This window comes from Triticum aestivum, chromosome 5B (assembly GCF_018294505.1).
Source record: "Triticum aestivum cultivar Chinese Spring chromosome 5B, IWGSC CS RefSeq v2.1, whole genome shotgun sequence".
Taxonomy (NCBI): Eukaryota; Viridiplantae; Streptophyta; class Magnoliopsida; order Poales; family Poaceae; genus Triticum; species Triticum aestivum.
The window spans coordinates 482,026,270-482,037,976 of NC_057807.1; the positions used below are offsets into that span (position 1 = coordinate 482,026,270).

General features: G+C 43.5%; 1 protein-coding gene and 1 long non-coding RNA gene across 6 annotated transcripts; one reads left to right on the top strand and one right to left on the bottom strand.

Annotated features, from left to right (window-relative positions):
• Nucleotides 1–165: 165 nt before the first annotated feature.
• On the bottom strand, nt 166–5,066 carry LOC123112648 (beta-glucosidase 32). 3 transcript variants are annotated; one of them, XM_044533699.1, is made up of 14 exons: nt 4,686–5,066; nt 4,098–4,419; nt 3,915–3,978; nt 3,701–3,759; nt 3,522–3,597; nt 3,219–3,290; nt 2,321–2,408; nt 1,949–2,201; nt 1,735–1,850; nt 1,421–1,638; nt 1,279–1,301; nt 1,073–1,166; nt 797–899; nt 166–610 (listed from the first exon to the last, which is right to left on the bottom strand). In XM_044533699.1, exons 2-14 carry the CDS (start codon nt 4,221–4,223, stop codon nt 400–402), a joined length of 1,503 nt encoding a protein of 500 aa, XP_044389634.1. In that variant the 5' UTR covers nt 4,224–4,419; nt 4,686–5,066; the 3' UTR covers nt 166–399. The 3 variants fall into 3 exon arrangements, with proteins under 3 accessions (XP_044389634.1, XP_044389635.1, XP_044389636.1); XM_044533700.1 differs by lacking the exon at nt 4,686–5,066 and having other exon boundaries at nt 168–610; nt 3,701–3,845; nt 4,098–4,256; XM_044533701.1 differs by lacking the exon at nt 4,686–5,066 and having other exon boundaries at nt 171–610; nt 3,915–3,987; nt 4,098–4,332.
• A 2,452-nt stretch (nt 5,067–7,518) lies between these two features.
• Nucleotides 7,519–11,281, top strand: LOC123112649 (uncharacterized). Of its 3 annotated transcripts, none has more exons than XR_006455623.1 (4): nt 7,519–7,869; nt 8,082–9,010; nt 9,721–9,920; nt 10,933–11,281. It is a non-coding gene; the product is annotated as an uncharacterized lncRNA (long non-coding RNA). The 3 variants fall into 3 exon arrangements; XR_006455621.1 differs by lacking the exon at nt 7,519–7,869 and having other exon boundaries at nt 7,961–8,213; nt 8,399–9,010; XR_006455622.1 differs by lacking the exon at nt 7,519–7,869 and having other exon boundaries at nt 7,961–8,213; nt 8,399–9,010; nt 9,735–9,920.
• Nucleotides 11,282–11,707: the final 426 nt, after the last annotated feature.

Here is an 11,707-nt window from a genome sequence, read left to right on the forward strand (position 1 = left end):
TCGGATGAATCCAGGCAGCAAAACATTGCATGTTTTTTCTTTTATTTTCTTTCTTTTTGGTGCAAGAAGAAGCAAAACATTGCATGTTATCGAGGCTGAACTGCATTAATGACGATGCATATTGACAACGGCAAATCTCTGTTCGATTTTTCTTTTCTTTTGAGATCAAATCTCTTTCATTCATATCATCTTGGTATATCTTGATATTTACGAAGTCATCGTAGGAGTACATGTTTGACAGCTACATGTTTCACGTAGAAATGTACAGATAGAGCAGCGAATATAAACAACAAAGTGGCACTGGCGCCATAGCCTGAACAACGACGAAAACCTGTGCAGGTCATGTTAAAATGGAATAACACCGAATCCTCCTCTGGCAGTGTCCAAGAAGCCCACAGGTCATGCGGCGACGTAGGCTTTCCCCGCCGGCCGCAGCTCGCCGCCTTTGAGGAAGCCGGAGTACCAGCGGCCAGAGTTCCTCACGTATCTTGTCCTCCCCTCGCCGTCCATGTCGACGCCGCACAGGCCGAAGCGCATCCGGTAGCCGAAGAGGAACTCGAACACGTCGAGGAAAGACCACACGAAGTATCCCCGCGCGTTTGATCCGTTCCTGCAACCAGTGTACACAGCCGCCCTCACTCTATCAGAAGCCAATTGGATTCCACGCATGTTTCTTGATCCCAAGAGTCTCGACTGAATTTGTGCTAAGATCCTCTTCCGGACATGGCTTCGGTTGGAGGTTCGACATTTCGTTCAGGATGCATACTAAAACACTACAGAGACAGAGAAAAATCACCTTATGGACAGATAGAGAACTTCCAGATAGTCTTGCAGGAACTCTGATCTGTCGTCGTCGTCGTACTCGACCTTCCGCGGGAGTTCGGAGGCGTCCGCGTATCCTGAAACATCAAACAAAAGATTTCCCATGCCGTTGATTTTGATTTTACAGAGGTCAGTGTATCTTGCATTTCAGCTCAAACCACCCTAACAGGTATTCATGGTGTCAGCTTATCTCCCGAAAGAAGGATAGCATATGCAGCGATCAGTTTTTTCTTTTTCTTTTTCAGCTTACCGTTTTCATGGATCATGACTGGTGGATTCCCGTACTTGAGCTTCAGGTGGTCCAGTAGCCTCCCTAGAGCCCAAGGAGCATACTCAAGGCGGCCCTGCATGTTATATCAATACAAATTACACACCTTTTATGGTTCAGAAGGAAAAGAAGAAAAGTTCAGTCATTTGAAATGAAACAGAGAAGGCTTGTGATTTATGTATAAATACCTCTTGGATATCGTCGAATGGATCTGAACCCAGGCAAGAAAATGGTGCATGTTAGTGAGGTGAGGTTGACTTGCATCAGTGATGACACATTTCTCAAACAAAGATAGATGGGAACATCTAATACGGAGTACTTGGTACTTACTTGCGATGGCGTATGCATCAGCATAGTAGTCCCTCTGCTTCATATTGAACGCGTTATCATGGGCTCGAGCCCGAACAACAAGGTAGTGATTGAAGCCGACGAAGTCAAATGATCCGGGCAATTTCTTCGACTGCTCCGCTGTAAAATCCGGCAACCGTGCGCCTACCCTGCTCCTCATCACAGCAGGGTAGTCCCCATACACCAAAGGATGCATAAACCTGTCCAGAGATGGCATGAATTCTTGCTGCTTGTATCCACAAAATTAGCATTGAAAATTCAATTATGATGCATTTCAACATTAACCAAGTACTAACCATCCAATGTGGAAGTCATTCATCCTCATTGCAGCAGCTGCATCCTCTGATGAATTGGTAGCTGGCTCATGCCACCAGCCCAGGAGAGTAATTCCTATCTGTCCTCTTTGAGTTGCCTATGGAGTGAGGATTGCATTGGATGGTCATGTTAATTTCTAGTATCAGTCAACTACTGCATCTATCTATTACTCAAGAACACTGATATGAGAGTTACCTGGTACTTGGCTCTATACAGGGACACTGCTGAGGCATGTGCAAGCAGGAGGTGGTGGGCGGCTATGTAGGGCTCCGTTGTAGAATCCCCCCAGGTGCAGTTCCCGAAGGGATGGGAGCAGCGCTGCGGCGGCAACACGCCACTGTCGAGGCCTCCTATGGTCTCTATGTTGGGCTCGTTGACGGTGACCCAGTGCTTCACCCTGTCCCCGAAGCTCTTGAAGCAGGCTTCGGCATACGCGGTGTAATCGTCTCTGCAACACAACACATTCAGTTTTATGCAGAGCATCTGAAAACTCTGGATCTTCGTCTTAATTCAGCCGCCTTAATTTGCGGGTGTCAGAGATGGTGGTCCAACGGTTGTTGCACTCACATGAATCTGGGGCTGAGCAGTCCGTTGTATTCGTCCTGAAGGGACTGAGGGAGATCGAAATGGTAGATTGTGACATGAGGTTCTATGCCTGCAACACATGCCAGAAGATATTGACTGGATTTCCCAAGGTTGCAACAAGGAAAAGAAAGGTTGCTACTACTGCAACATGTTTATGTCAGTTTTAGATAGGAGAGAAGTGCATATTCCAACCCTGAACTTTTGCCCTAGTCTAATTTACAACCCCGAATTTCAATACCGTCTAAATTACAACCCCCAACTCTGAAAACCGGCTAGGATTCAACCTCCCCTTTCTGTTGACCGGTTTTGACCAGTCAACAGGTCCAGTCAGCATGCCACGTCAGCAAAATTGCAAAATTTCCAAGGAAAAAATCTCTAAAATCGAAGAAAATCCAGGAAAAGAAATAAGAAATCAAATTTCCGAAAAATAGGGAAAATAAAAAACCGAATTTCCAGAAAAACAATAATTTCCAGGAAAAACCCAAAAACTCAAATTCCCGAAAAATTATTTCCAGAAAAAAAAAATCATTTTTTAAATTTTCCCTAGCTTCTTTCGCGAACAATTTTTTGGGAATTTTGCTTTTTTATATATTTTCCCCTTGATTTTTTCCTGATCTTATAGATTTTTATTTACTTTTTCTTGAAATTTTGAAAAAAATATCTGACATGGCATGCTGATTGGACCCGTTGACTAGTCAAAACTGGTCACCCCTGATCAAAGCCGGTCAACAGGGAGGGGAGGGTTGAATCTTGACCGGTTTTGAGACTTGGGGGTTGTAATTTAGACGGTATTGAAGCTCGGGGTTGTAAATTAGATTAGGGCAAGAGTTCGGGGTTGAAATATGCACTTCTCTCTTTAGATAGAGAAATCAATCTTTACCATGACGTATCAATTCATCTATTAAGTTGTTGTAGTACTCCAAGCCTTTCGGATTGATCTCTCCTCTTCCATCTACATAAACGTGGCTTCGGTCAGTATCAACAAAATACAGAGGTGCACTACTCAACTACTCCCTCTGTCCCAAAATATAAGAACGTTTTCAACACTACACTAGTGTCAAAAATGTTCTTATATTATGGGAAGGAGGGAGTACTATATGGTAATCCCCTTTTCCATCTACACAGGTGGCATTCAGTATAAAAGAAAATTCAGAGATGTACTACTCAACTACTACATGGTTACCTGGTATAAGCCGGGGCCATGCGATGGAGAATCTGTACGCGTCTAAACCCATCTCATGCATAAGTTTTACATCATCCTAATGTCAAAAGAGAAATTTAAATTGTTTGATTAGTCAGCATTTGCCTGTGTCCCATTTGCGTTTTATTTTCAAGTAATTGGTGCTAGATCTTGAAAACAACCTTATAATGGTGATACTGATCTGCTGAGATATCTGCGGTAGATTTATCAAAGGAATAACCTGCCATGCTCATCAGCACAATAATTCCAGAAATTAGATCCTGGAGGCCCCATCGCAAGATATGTTTTGCAGGCGTTGAGTGAATTCTGAATTGCAAATGAATGAGCGATGCTGGTATGATGAGTAATGGTACAAATCATAATCTGAAAATTGACCTTGATGGGTGAAGGTGTCCCAGATGCTGGGCTTCCTCCCACCTTCTGCAGCAGCCCCTTCCACCTAAAGCGTCTAAAACATTACTTACTTCCTTGTCCGCAGCGTTATTTATGTTTTGAACCATGAAACTTTGCTCAAGGTGCAACATACAGAGACAGAGTGAAAGGTGGAAGCACGAGTACCTGGAAGGCCGAGGTGCCCGCGCCGAAGATGAACCCGTCGGGGAAGTCACGGCGGGTCAGCGCAGCGGCATCTCTCGGCAAGGTGGCAAGGCAGAAGAGGAGGAGAACGAAGAGCCGCGGCGCCATGATCACTGTGTGGAGCTGCAATGCCAATCACTGCTCGGCGCGCCATTTAAAAGGGCCGAGAGGGAGATGGAAAAGGAGGAAGAAGACTTCTGCACCCAATTTAAAAGAGCTGCACCGCCGCACGAGTTGCTTGCAGGGATTTATCTAAGTTGTGGATGCCACTTGGGTCGTTGAACTCCTTCAGGGACGTGGGCGCCTGATCCAGATTGTGCATATATAAATAAAATACAAAAAGAATTAAGCAGCGAGATATTCAGAGTTGACGAAAAGCATGATCGAATATATTTCACATGGATCATCGTCACCATATACTAGTAACGAACACGACACGATCAATTCCTATTCATTTTAAAATGCTCGCATGAAACGAGACAGACGGGTGCTAATGGCTGGTTAGTACTGTAGTTACTTGGTATAGTACGGCGGAATTGTTTAAGTTACCAATGTCAAATTGTCACTTACCATGTGAAACCACCTGCGCGCCAGTGTGATGGGCGGCGACCGTGACCTCGCGAATAGATCTGCGGCGGCAGCCATCACCGCGACCGCGGCGACGACGCCCGGCGGAGGTAGATCCCCGTACTCCTCGACCTTTGTCGGCGTCGTGGTGGGCGGACGAGCTCGTGGATCACTGATCGAGCCCGAGTGCGGCGACTCGGTTCTGCCGGAGCTCGGCGTCGCCTCGTTGATTTGGGGATTTGGGGAGGATGTTGGGGGTTCCGAAGGGGAAAACTGGGAATGGATCCAGCTATGGATGGTCATGTTTGCTAGTCGCGAGCTCCCGCCATTGACCAGAGCAAGCTCGTTGCCACATTTCTCGCCAGAGGAAGAATGGAAATCGATTTGCAGGCCCAAAATCCTTGGGGGTGGGCATTTTAAACAGTGGTGTCTTATTATTAACAGTTTGTCTAATTCGTATTTAGATGTTTTTTTAAGGATGTGAGATCTAAGCTCCAACAAATATACAATGCAGTAACAAGAAATTAAAAAATTAGGATAAAAAAATAGACCACAAACAAGAGTGGAAATCAGTTTATGTCACATCTAGATGTGTGCCAAATAGACCATCTAACATATAAAGCCTCAAGAAGTGCTAGGCAGAACCAATGCCTCCAGCGCACGGTACCACCCGAGGGAAAAAAAAGCACCGCACTGCGCGTGGGAGCGAGGGCGCACCGCACACATCTAACATATAAAAGCCTCAAGAAGTGCTAGGCACAACCAATGCCTCCAGCGCACGGTACCACCCGAGGGAAAAAAAGCACCGCACTGCGCGTGGGAGCGAGCGAAAAAAACACCGCACCGCGCGAGGGACGAAAACGACATCGAACCCTAGCCCCAATCCACAGCCCCACGCCCCTCACTCCTCCCTCCCTCATCCGCCGCCGCTCCCTCCCACCTCCTCCTCCTCCTCCTTCCGCGCCATAGGAGCCCCGCCGCCGCTTGCTACTCCTCCACCGCCTCGCCTCTTCCTCCTCCCCGCCTTCCCATCGCTCGTGTGCAGGCCATCATGGACACGTACTTCGCGGGCGAACCCGATCTCCAACGCCTGCTCCGGGTTCGCGCTGGACGGGCTCCCCTGCATCCTCCTCCTCGCGGCCGAGGACGACGCCTCCGGAGTGAGCTGCGGCGCTCGATTCGATTCTAACATATAAAGCCTCAAGAAGTGCTAGACACAACCAATGCCTCCAGCGCACGGTACCACCCGAGGGAAAAAAAGCACCGCACTGCGCGTGGGAGCGAGCGAAAAAAACACCGCACCGCGCGAGGGACGAAAACGACATCGAACCCTAGCCCCAATCCACAGCCCCACGCCCCTCACTCCTCCCTCCCTCATCCGCCGCCGCTCCCTCCCACCTCCTCCTCCTCCTCCTTCTGCGCCATAGGAGCCCCGCCGCCGCTTGCTACTCCTCCACCGCCTCGCCTCTTCCTCCTCCCCGCCTTCCCATCGCTCGTGTGCAGGCCATCGTGGACACGCACTTCGCGGGCGAACCCGATCTCCAACGCCTGCTCCGGGGTTCACATTCTTGGTTGGGTTAGGGGTAGGGTGTGCACCACCAGACCGGAAGCCGTGTGCTGGTTGGGTTAGTGCATTCGAGGAAACCTATCAATACGCTAATAATCCTACTGAAATGTGGTGAAGCGAGCTCACAAAGGAGCGAGAGTGCAAGAGCATGCTGAAGAAATACATGCGACAAGCAGTCCAATGCACACTTTCTCGAGGCAGTACACGAGACTTCAATTTGACCGTTAGTCGGGCAACAACTATGAGAAGGAAATGACAAGGATTCTAAGTTTTTTTTTTGGTTTTAATTTGTTTGGTCATAAAACTGAAAATGGTAGACTAATTACTAATGTGAATGTGTGTCTTATTAACAGAGTGGAGTGGTGCCATAGAGCAGCACGCAGGCAAGGGTGGGGGTCGGGTCAAGGCTGTTGTTGGCGGCCTGGATGCAGGCGATGGTGGCGGCCGGCGGGGGTCTGGCGGGCGAGGGAAGGAGCAGCAAGGCTGGTGATGGGCCAAGCGCCACCAGAGGAGGGTGAAGGAGCGACTTCGTGCTTCGCAACAACAGTTCGTGTCCATGGTCCTCTTTCCTTTCGTACTAATCAGCTCATTGTTCTTGTTCATACATGTAGGCCATACATGCTCATTTTTCTTGCCTGTATTTTTTCTTGTTTATACCTACAGAAAAATTTGCGGTGGTGATGATTGATCTAAGTATCAGATTGGTTATATGGAAATGGGGCTTTACTTCCGGAGATGTTCCCAATGAAGGAGCTTCGAGGCGAGCACTGCAATGATGTAGTTTTGTATATGGCATAATTTGTAGGAACCCTCTCTTAGTTTCTTTTGTTCTTCGTTTCACTCCTATTGATTAATGCCAATTAATCTAGCTATTTTCGTTGTACCCAATGCCAATTAATCTAGCTATTTTCGTTGTACCCACGTGCCAATATCTGCACACACAGAATTCGTGCAGATTTGTTTAGCTGTGGCACGTATCACAGCTACAATAGCAATCTGGTAATTAGTGCTCAAATAAGGTACTTTTCTTCTCCCCTTTACATATCATGGATATATGTGGTGGTTGCTTGACATTGCTGAAGCGAGGACTCTAAATGTAATTTTTTTGTTCTCCCTCATTTCTTAGTCAGGCCGTATGTGTTCTGCTGGTCTATTTTCATTTGTCTACTTTTATAGAATTTCAAAGATATAATTTCCTCTCATGTAGTTGCCTCATTCTTCATATATATATATATATATATATATATATATATATATATATATATATATATATATATATATATATATATACTAACCCTCTCCTAAATGATAGATGAGGCAGGCGATCTCTTTTATTTTCCTTTCTGCAATAGACCAATAGTATTTTAGTCAACTTCAGGGTATGTTAAATATGACAGTTAATGAAGATGATCGTTCTTTCTGTTAAGAGTACACAATCTGACTCATTTTAAAATAGCACCTTATCTTTATGAAAACACTAAGCTGCTACTTTAGCAAGTGTTTTACTTCAACACAGATTGCTGCAGGAAAGAAAGTTTTTTTTTGCAATAAAGCAAGCATTGAACGCACTGAAGTGTTCGAAGAAGAAGAGCTTGAATTTTTTGCCGACGTAAATTTAAGGTAACCTTATTCATGCATATGTTGTTTCTTTCAAACATTTGTATCTAAATATCAATACTCATTTTGAACTTGCTTAGGCCGGCCTTTTTAGTTTGATGTTATTGGTGTGGTCTGTGTATAATTATTAACATGGTTGCGATTTTAGTGATAGCTCGTCACACATTACAGAAACCTATTTTCCATTTTGTGGCTCTATGCTCGTCTGTGCCTAGGTACAGCTATAGCATGGTGAAGGAACACTACAGGCATTGAACAAAGAAAGGAAGAATGATGGTTAGAACCACTGAGATACTGAGTCCGGCCAACTAGATGAGTGTCAGCAGCGTATTTCTTCATTGGAAGAGGTGACAAAAATTCCCCTTTAGAGTATATTAGTTGTTTAGTCCTTACTGAGATAGACTAACACATAGTACAATTTTTTTGACTGCACCCTTACAATTTGGCCTGGCTAGATACAATGTATTTACTTCAATTCTCTTTTGAGTTAGCAAATAATGACCAGTTAACAATGTTTTATTTGATGATTCAGGACAATATCAGCCGGTTCATTGATCAAAGTGGTGGGAAGCTCCCGAAAACACCCTTTCCAAACAGAATTTATTTTTGAGATCTCTTTATTTTTCATCATTATGAAGGTTGATTTTACCTGTTTCACTTGAATGGTGACCTTCCCACACTCCCAATTTTTGCTTAGGATTCTCGTTTAAATGGTGAGCGCTCAGATTCTGAATGTCGGATCTTTAGTACTGTTTATTATTTTAAGAAAATATGAGTAATGTGATTTTGTTCTCTAGAGACTGGAATTGAATAATAGGTCCTTTTGGTACTGTCATCTTACCATTTGTTCCTAACAGATGCATGGGTTCGACTATGCATTATCATATGTTTTGTTTCAAAGGTAATATGCCCTAAATCATTTACTGAACTTTCAGTTCTTTTTTGGAACCAGGCGAGTATAAACAATTTGTTATCTGCCATCCTAAATTGTTTCCCATGCCATCCATGTAAGTTTTAGTACCTTTCCATGTAGGTAGTGGGCGATCAAGTGTGTGCATTTCATGACATAAATTTACTTTGTTTTGTTTCAAAGGTAATATGCCCTAAATCATGTACTGAACTTTCAGTTCTTTTTCGGAACTAGGTGAGTAAAAACAATTTGTTATCTGCCATCCTGAATTATTTTCCAGGCCATCCATGTAATTTTTAGTACATTATACTTAGTTTGGTGTATGAGAGTAGTTTGTAACTGAAGAATGGCTGCAACTGGTTCAGTGACTAAGATTATTTCAGGAATAATGTACATTTGGTGCTCCCAGCACTTAATTTTGGACGTTGAATACTACTCTTGCTTTGACAACTCACTGATTTTATTAGGAAACCTTATCTGTTAATACTTTCTTGTCAAACTCACAACAAGTTATAATAATCAAACTATATAGTGATGTTGAGGGATTAACCAGGACAAATGCTAGCCAACGTCCCATTGAGTAGGCCTTCCCAGGCTCCTTGAGTAGCTGGCTCCACTGGGTACATAGCCGATTACCTTATGTGTGGTTTCTTTAATCACCGATTGGTTATTGGGAATCCGAATCTGCGATTAGTATGCAGTAGTAAAGAGGTTTCTGTTTGCAAAAGAAAGCAAGTTTATGTACTTTGTCTCCACTGCCAGCATAGAAAAATTGTTTATGTTGTATTGCTGGGATAAATGTGTCTTATACGTTGTTTTGTTCTTATAGTCACAACCGAGATATTGTGGTGCTTGATTTCTTCCTATGTATTTGTTTTCTTTTTCGTGATTTCCTATATATTTGTTGTATAAACTGAACCTAATTAACGTGTGTAATGATGAAGCACGTTGGGTGCAGATGAGGATGAAATGAGCCAGGGAGAAATATTGCTGGTAGAAAAACAGGCCTCCCATGCCATCCTGACCAAAAATGTATTCCCCGATTTGGTTAAACAGTCCTGTATTAGCCCCTGGCTGCCTCAACTGGTGGATGCCGTCGGCTGCCCAATGACCATCAACACATATGAGCTCGGTTTAATCAGAGGTGAGGCCTTGCTTCTTCTGCAGTTTTCTTCTCTTCTTTTGTGTGGATTTGCATCTAGCAAAATTGAAATTTCATGGTGGGTCAGTTTGGAGGCTTCATATTTCACAATTATTATTGTGTGGTTCACCCTAGAATTTGATTTTAACGCGTGCTTGCGCATATTTGGTTAGGATTTTCATGCTTGTTTTTATATGTAATTGCTATGTTTCGAGGCTACTTATTTTATTTAACCCATTATTTGCCATTTGAAAATAATTTTGGCATTGACAGTTGCTAATTACAAATGCTTATCATTGGTTACCGTGTAATTCTTGCTTGGTTTTTGGTGCGATTTCATCTTAGTTTATACTTGTGTATGGACCACCCACGTTTTGTGAAACAATAGTACACCCAAAAGGAGAAGTTGTTGAGATGATAGTCATGACAACCTATAACACAGGCGCTGTGCTTGAAGCTCATGAGTAAGAAGACAAGAAAAAACCATGCTAAAGCTGGAGGGATTCGCAGAAAATGCATATGAAAAAAATCACTAGGAAATCTACCTTCACTACATTTTGGAGTGTAGAACATGGACCATATGGGTCCAAGTAGAGAACATAAATATCCACTGCTATTTCTATTTTCATCAGTAAATTTTGATATTGTTTCGGACAATAGATAACCTAGGCTTCGTAGCTGGTAATATTTATCATAGTTTTAGTCTAATGTACTTTTCTGTAGCAGTGCTGCCATGAAGTTCAGTCTACAAACCTCTGTTGTGTAAACATAGTGCTGATCTGCTGAACTAAAATTATGGCCCTGCTTACCTGTGGTGCTGCACTTTACAACAATTCTACTTGTTCTTTCATAGCCCACCTTATGTGTGCCATCTTCTACTCTTCCCTCCATCTCAAAATAAGTTCTCAAGTTTGTACTAACTTTAGTACGAAGTTAGTACAAACTTGAGTCACTTATTATTGTTCCATGGTTTTTTTAGTTATTGATGATGCCATTTTTCTTTCTGCCTTTGTAGCTGAAAGATTAGTGAGACTGACTAAATTCTGAACATGTTCCATGTGAGAGAAATAGCATGTTGATTTCATCTTGAAATAATCATAGCTGAGGGACGAGTCCGTAACTGAGGGTCATGTGCAGAGCTGGAGGAAGAAGTTGCGAGGCTTGGAACTCTAACAGCAGTGAGGACAATGCCTCTTTAGTTGTAATTGTGATACTCCTGATGTGCAAGTAAACACTCCTGTGACACTCCTTATGCTAAAATGTTGGTTGTTAGTACAGAGGTGGTAACATTATTTGGTTCTCTTGTATTGATTTCATAATACATGATGTAATACAATCCACATTGCATTATATTTCGAGTTATATCTCCTACTTACTCACTACTAACATTCTTTCTAATTCGCTTCTTGCGCCATTGGCGCAACCGGGTCATCTAGTATTATTAAATGGTGATGGAAGATGATGACCAATGGGATGGCTCCCTGTGGTTTTTCATCCTTAATAAAGCTAAGTATTTCCCTAACTCTAGCCCTATGTTTGCATCGTCCCTGGGTGGTTCCCAGTTTTGAAAAGATCTTGTTAAAGTTCGACCTATTTTTTAAAAACATGTTAAATTTGTGGTGGGTAGCAGTAAATCCATTCGATTTTGGCGTGATTGGTGTGTGGTGAGACTACTCTAGTTGTGGCTTTCCCTACACTTTTTTCTTACTGCCTGAACCCCGAAAATCTCCATCTTTGAGCTCTCCGCTAATAATTGGGACCTGGCTTTCCGACGCTCTCTATCTCCTGAA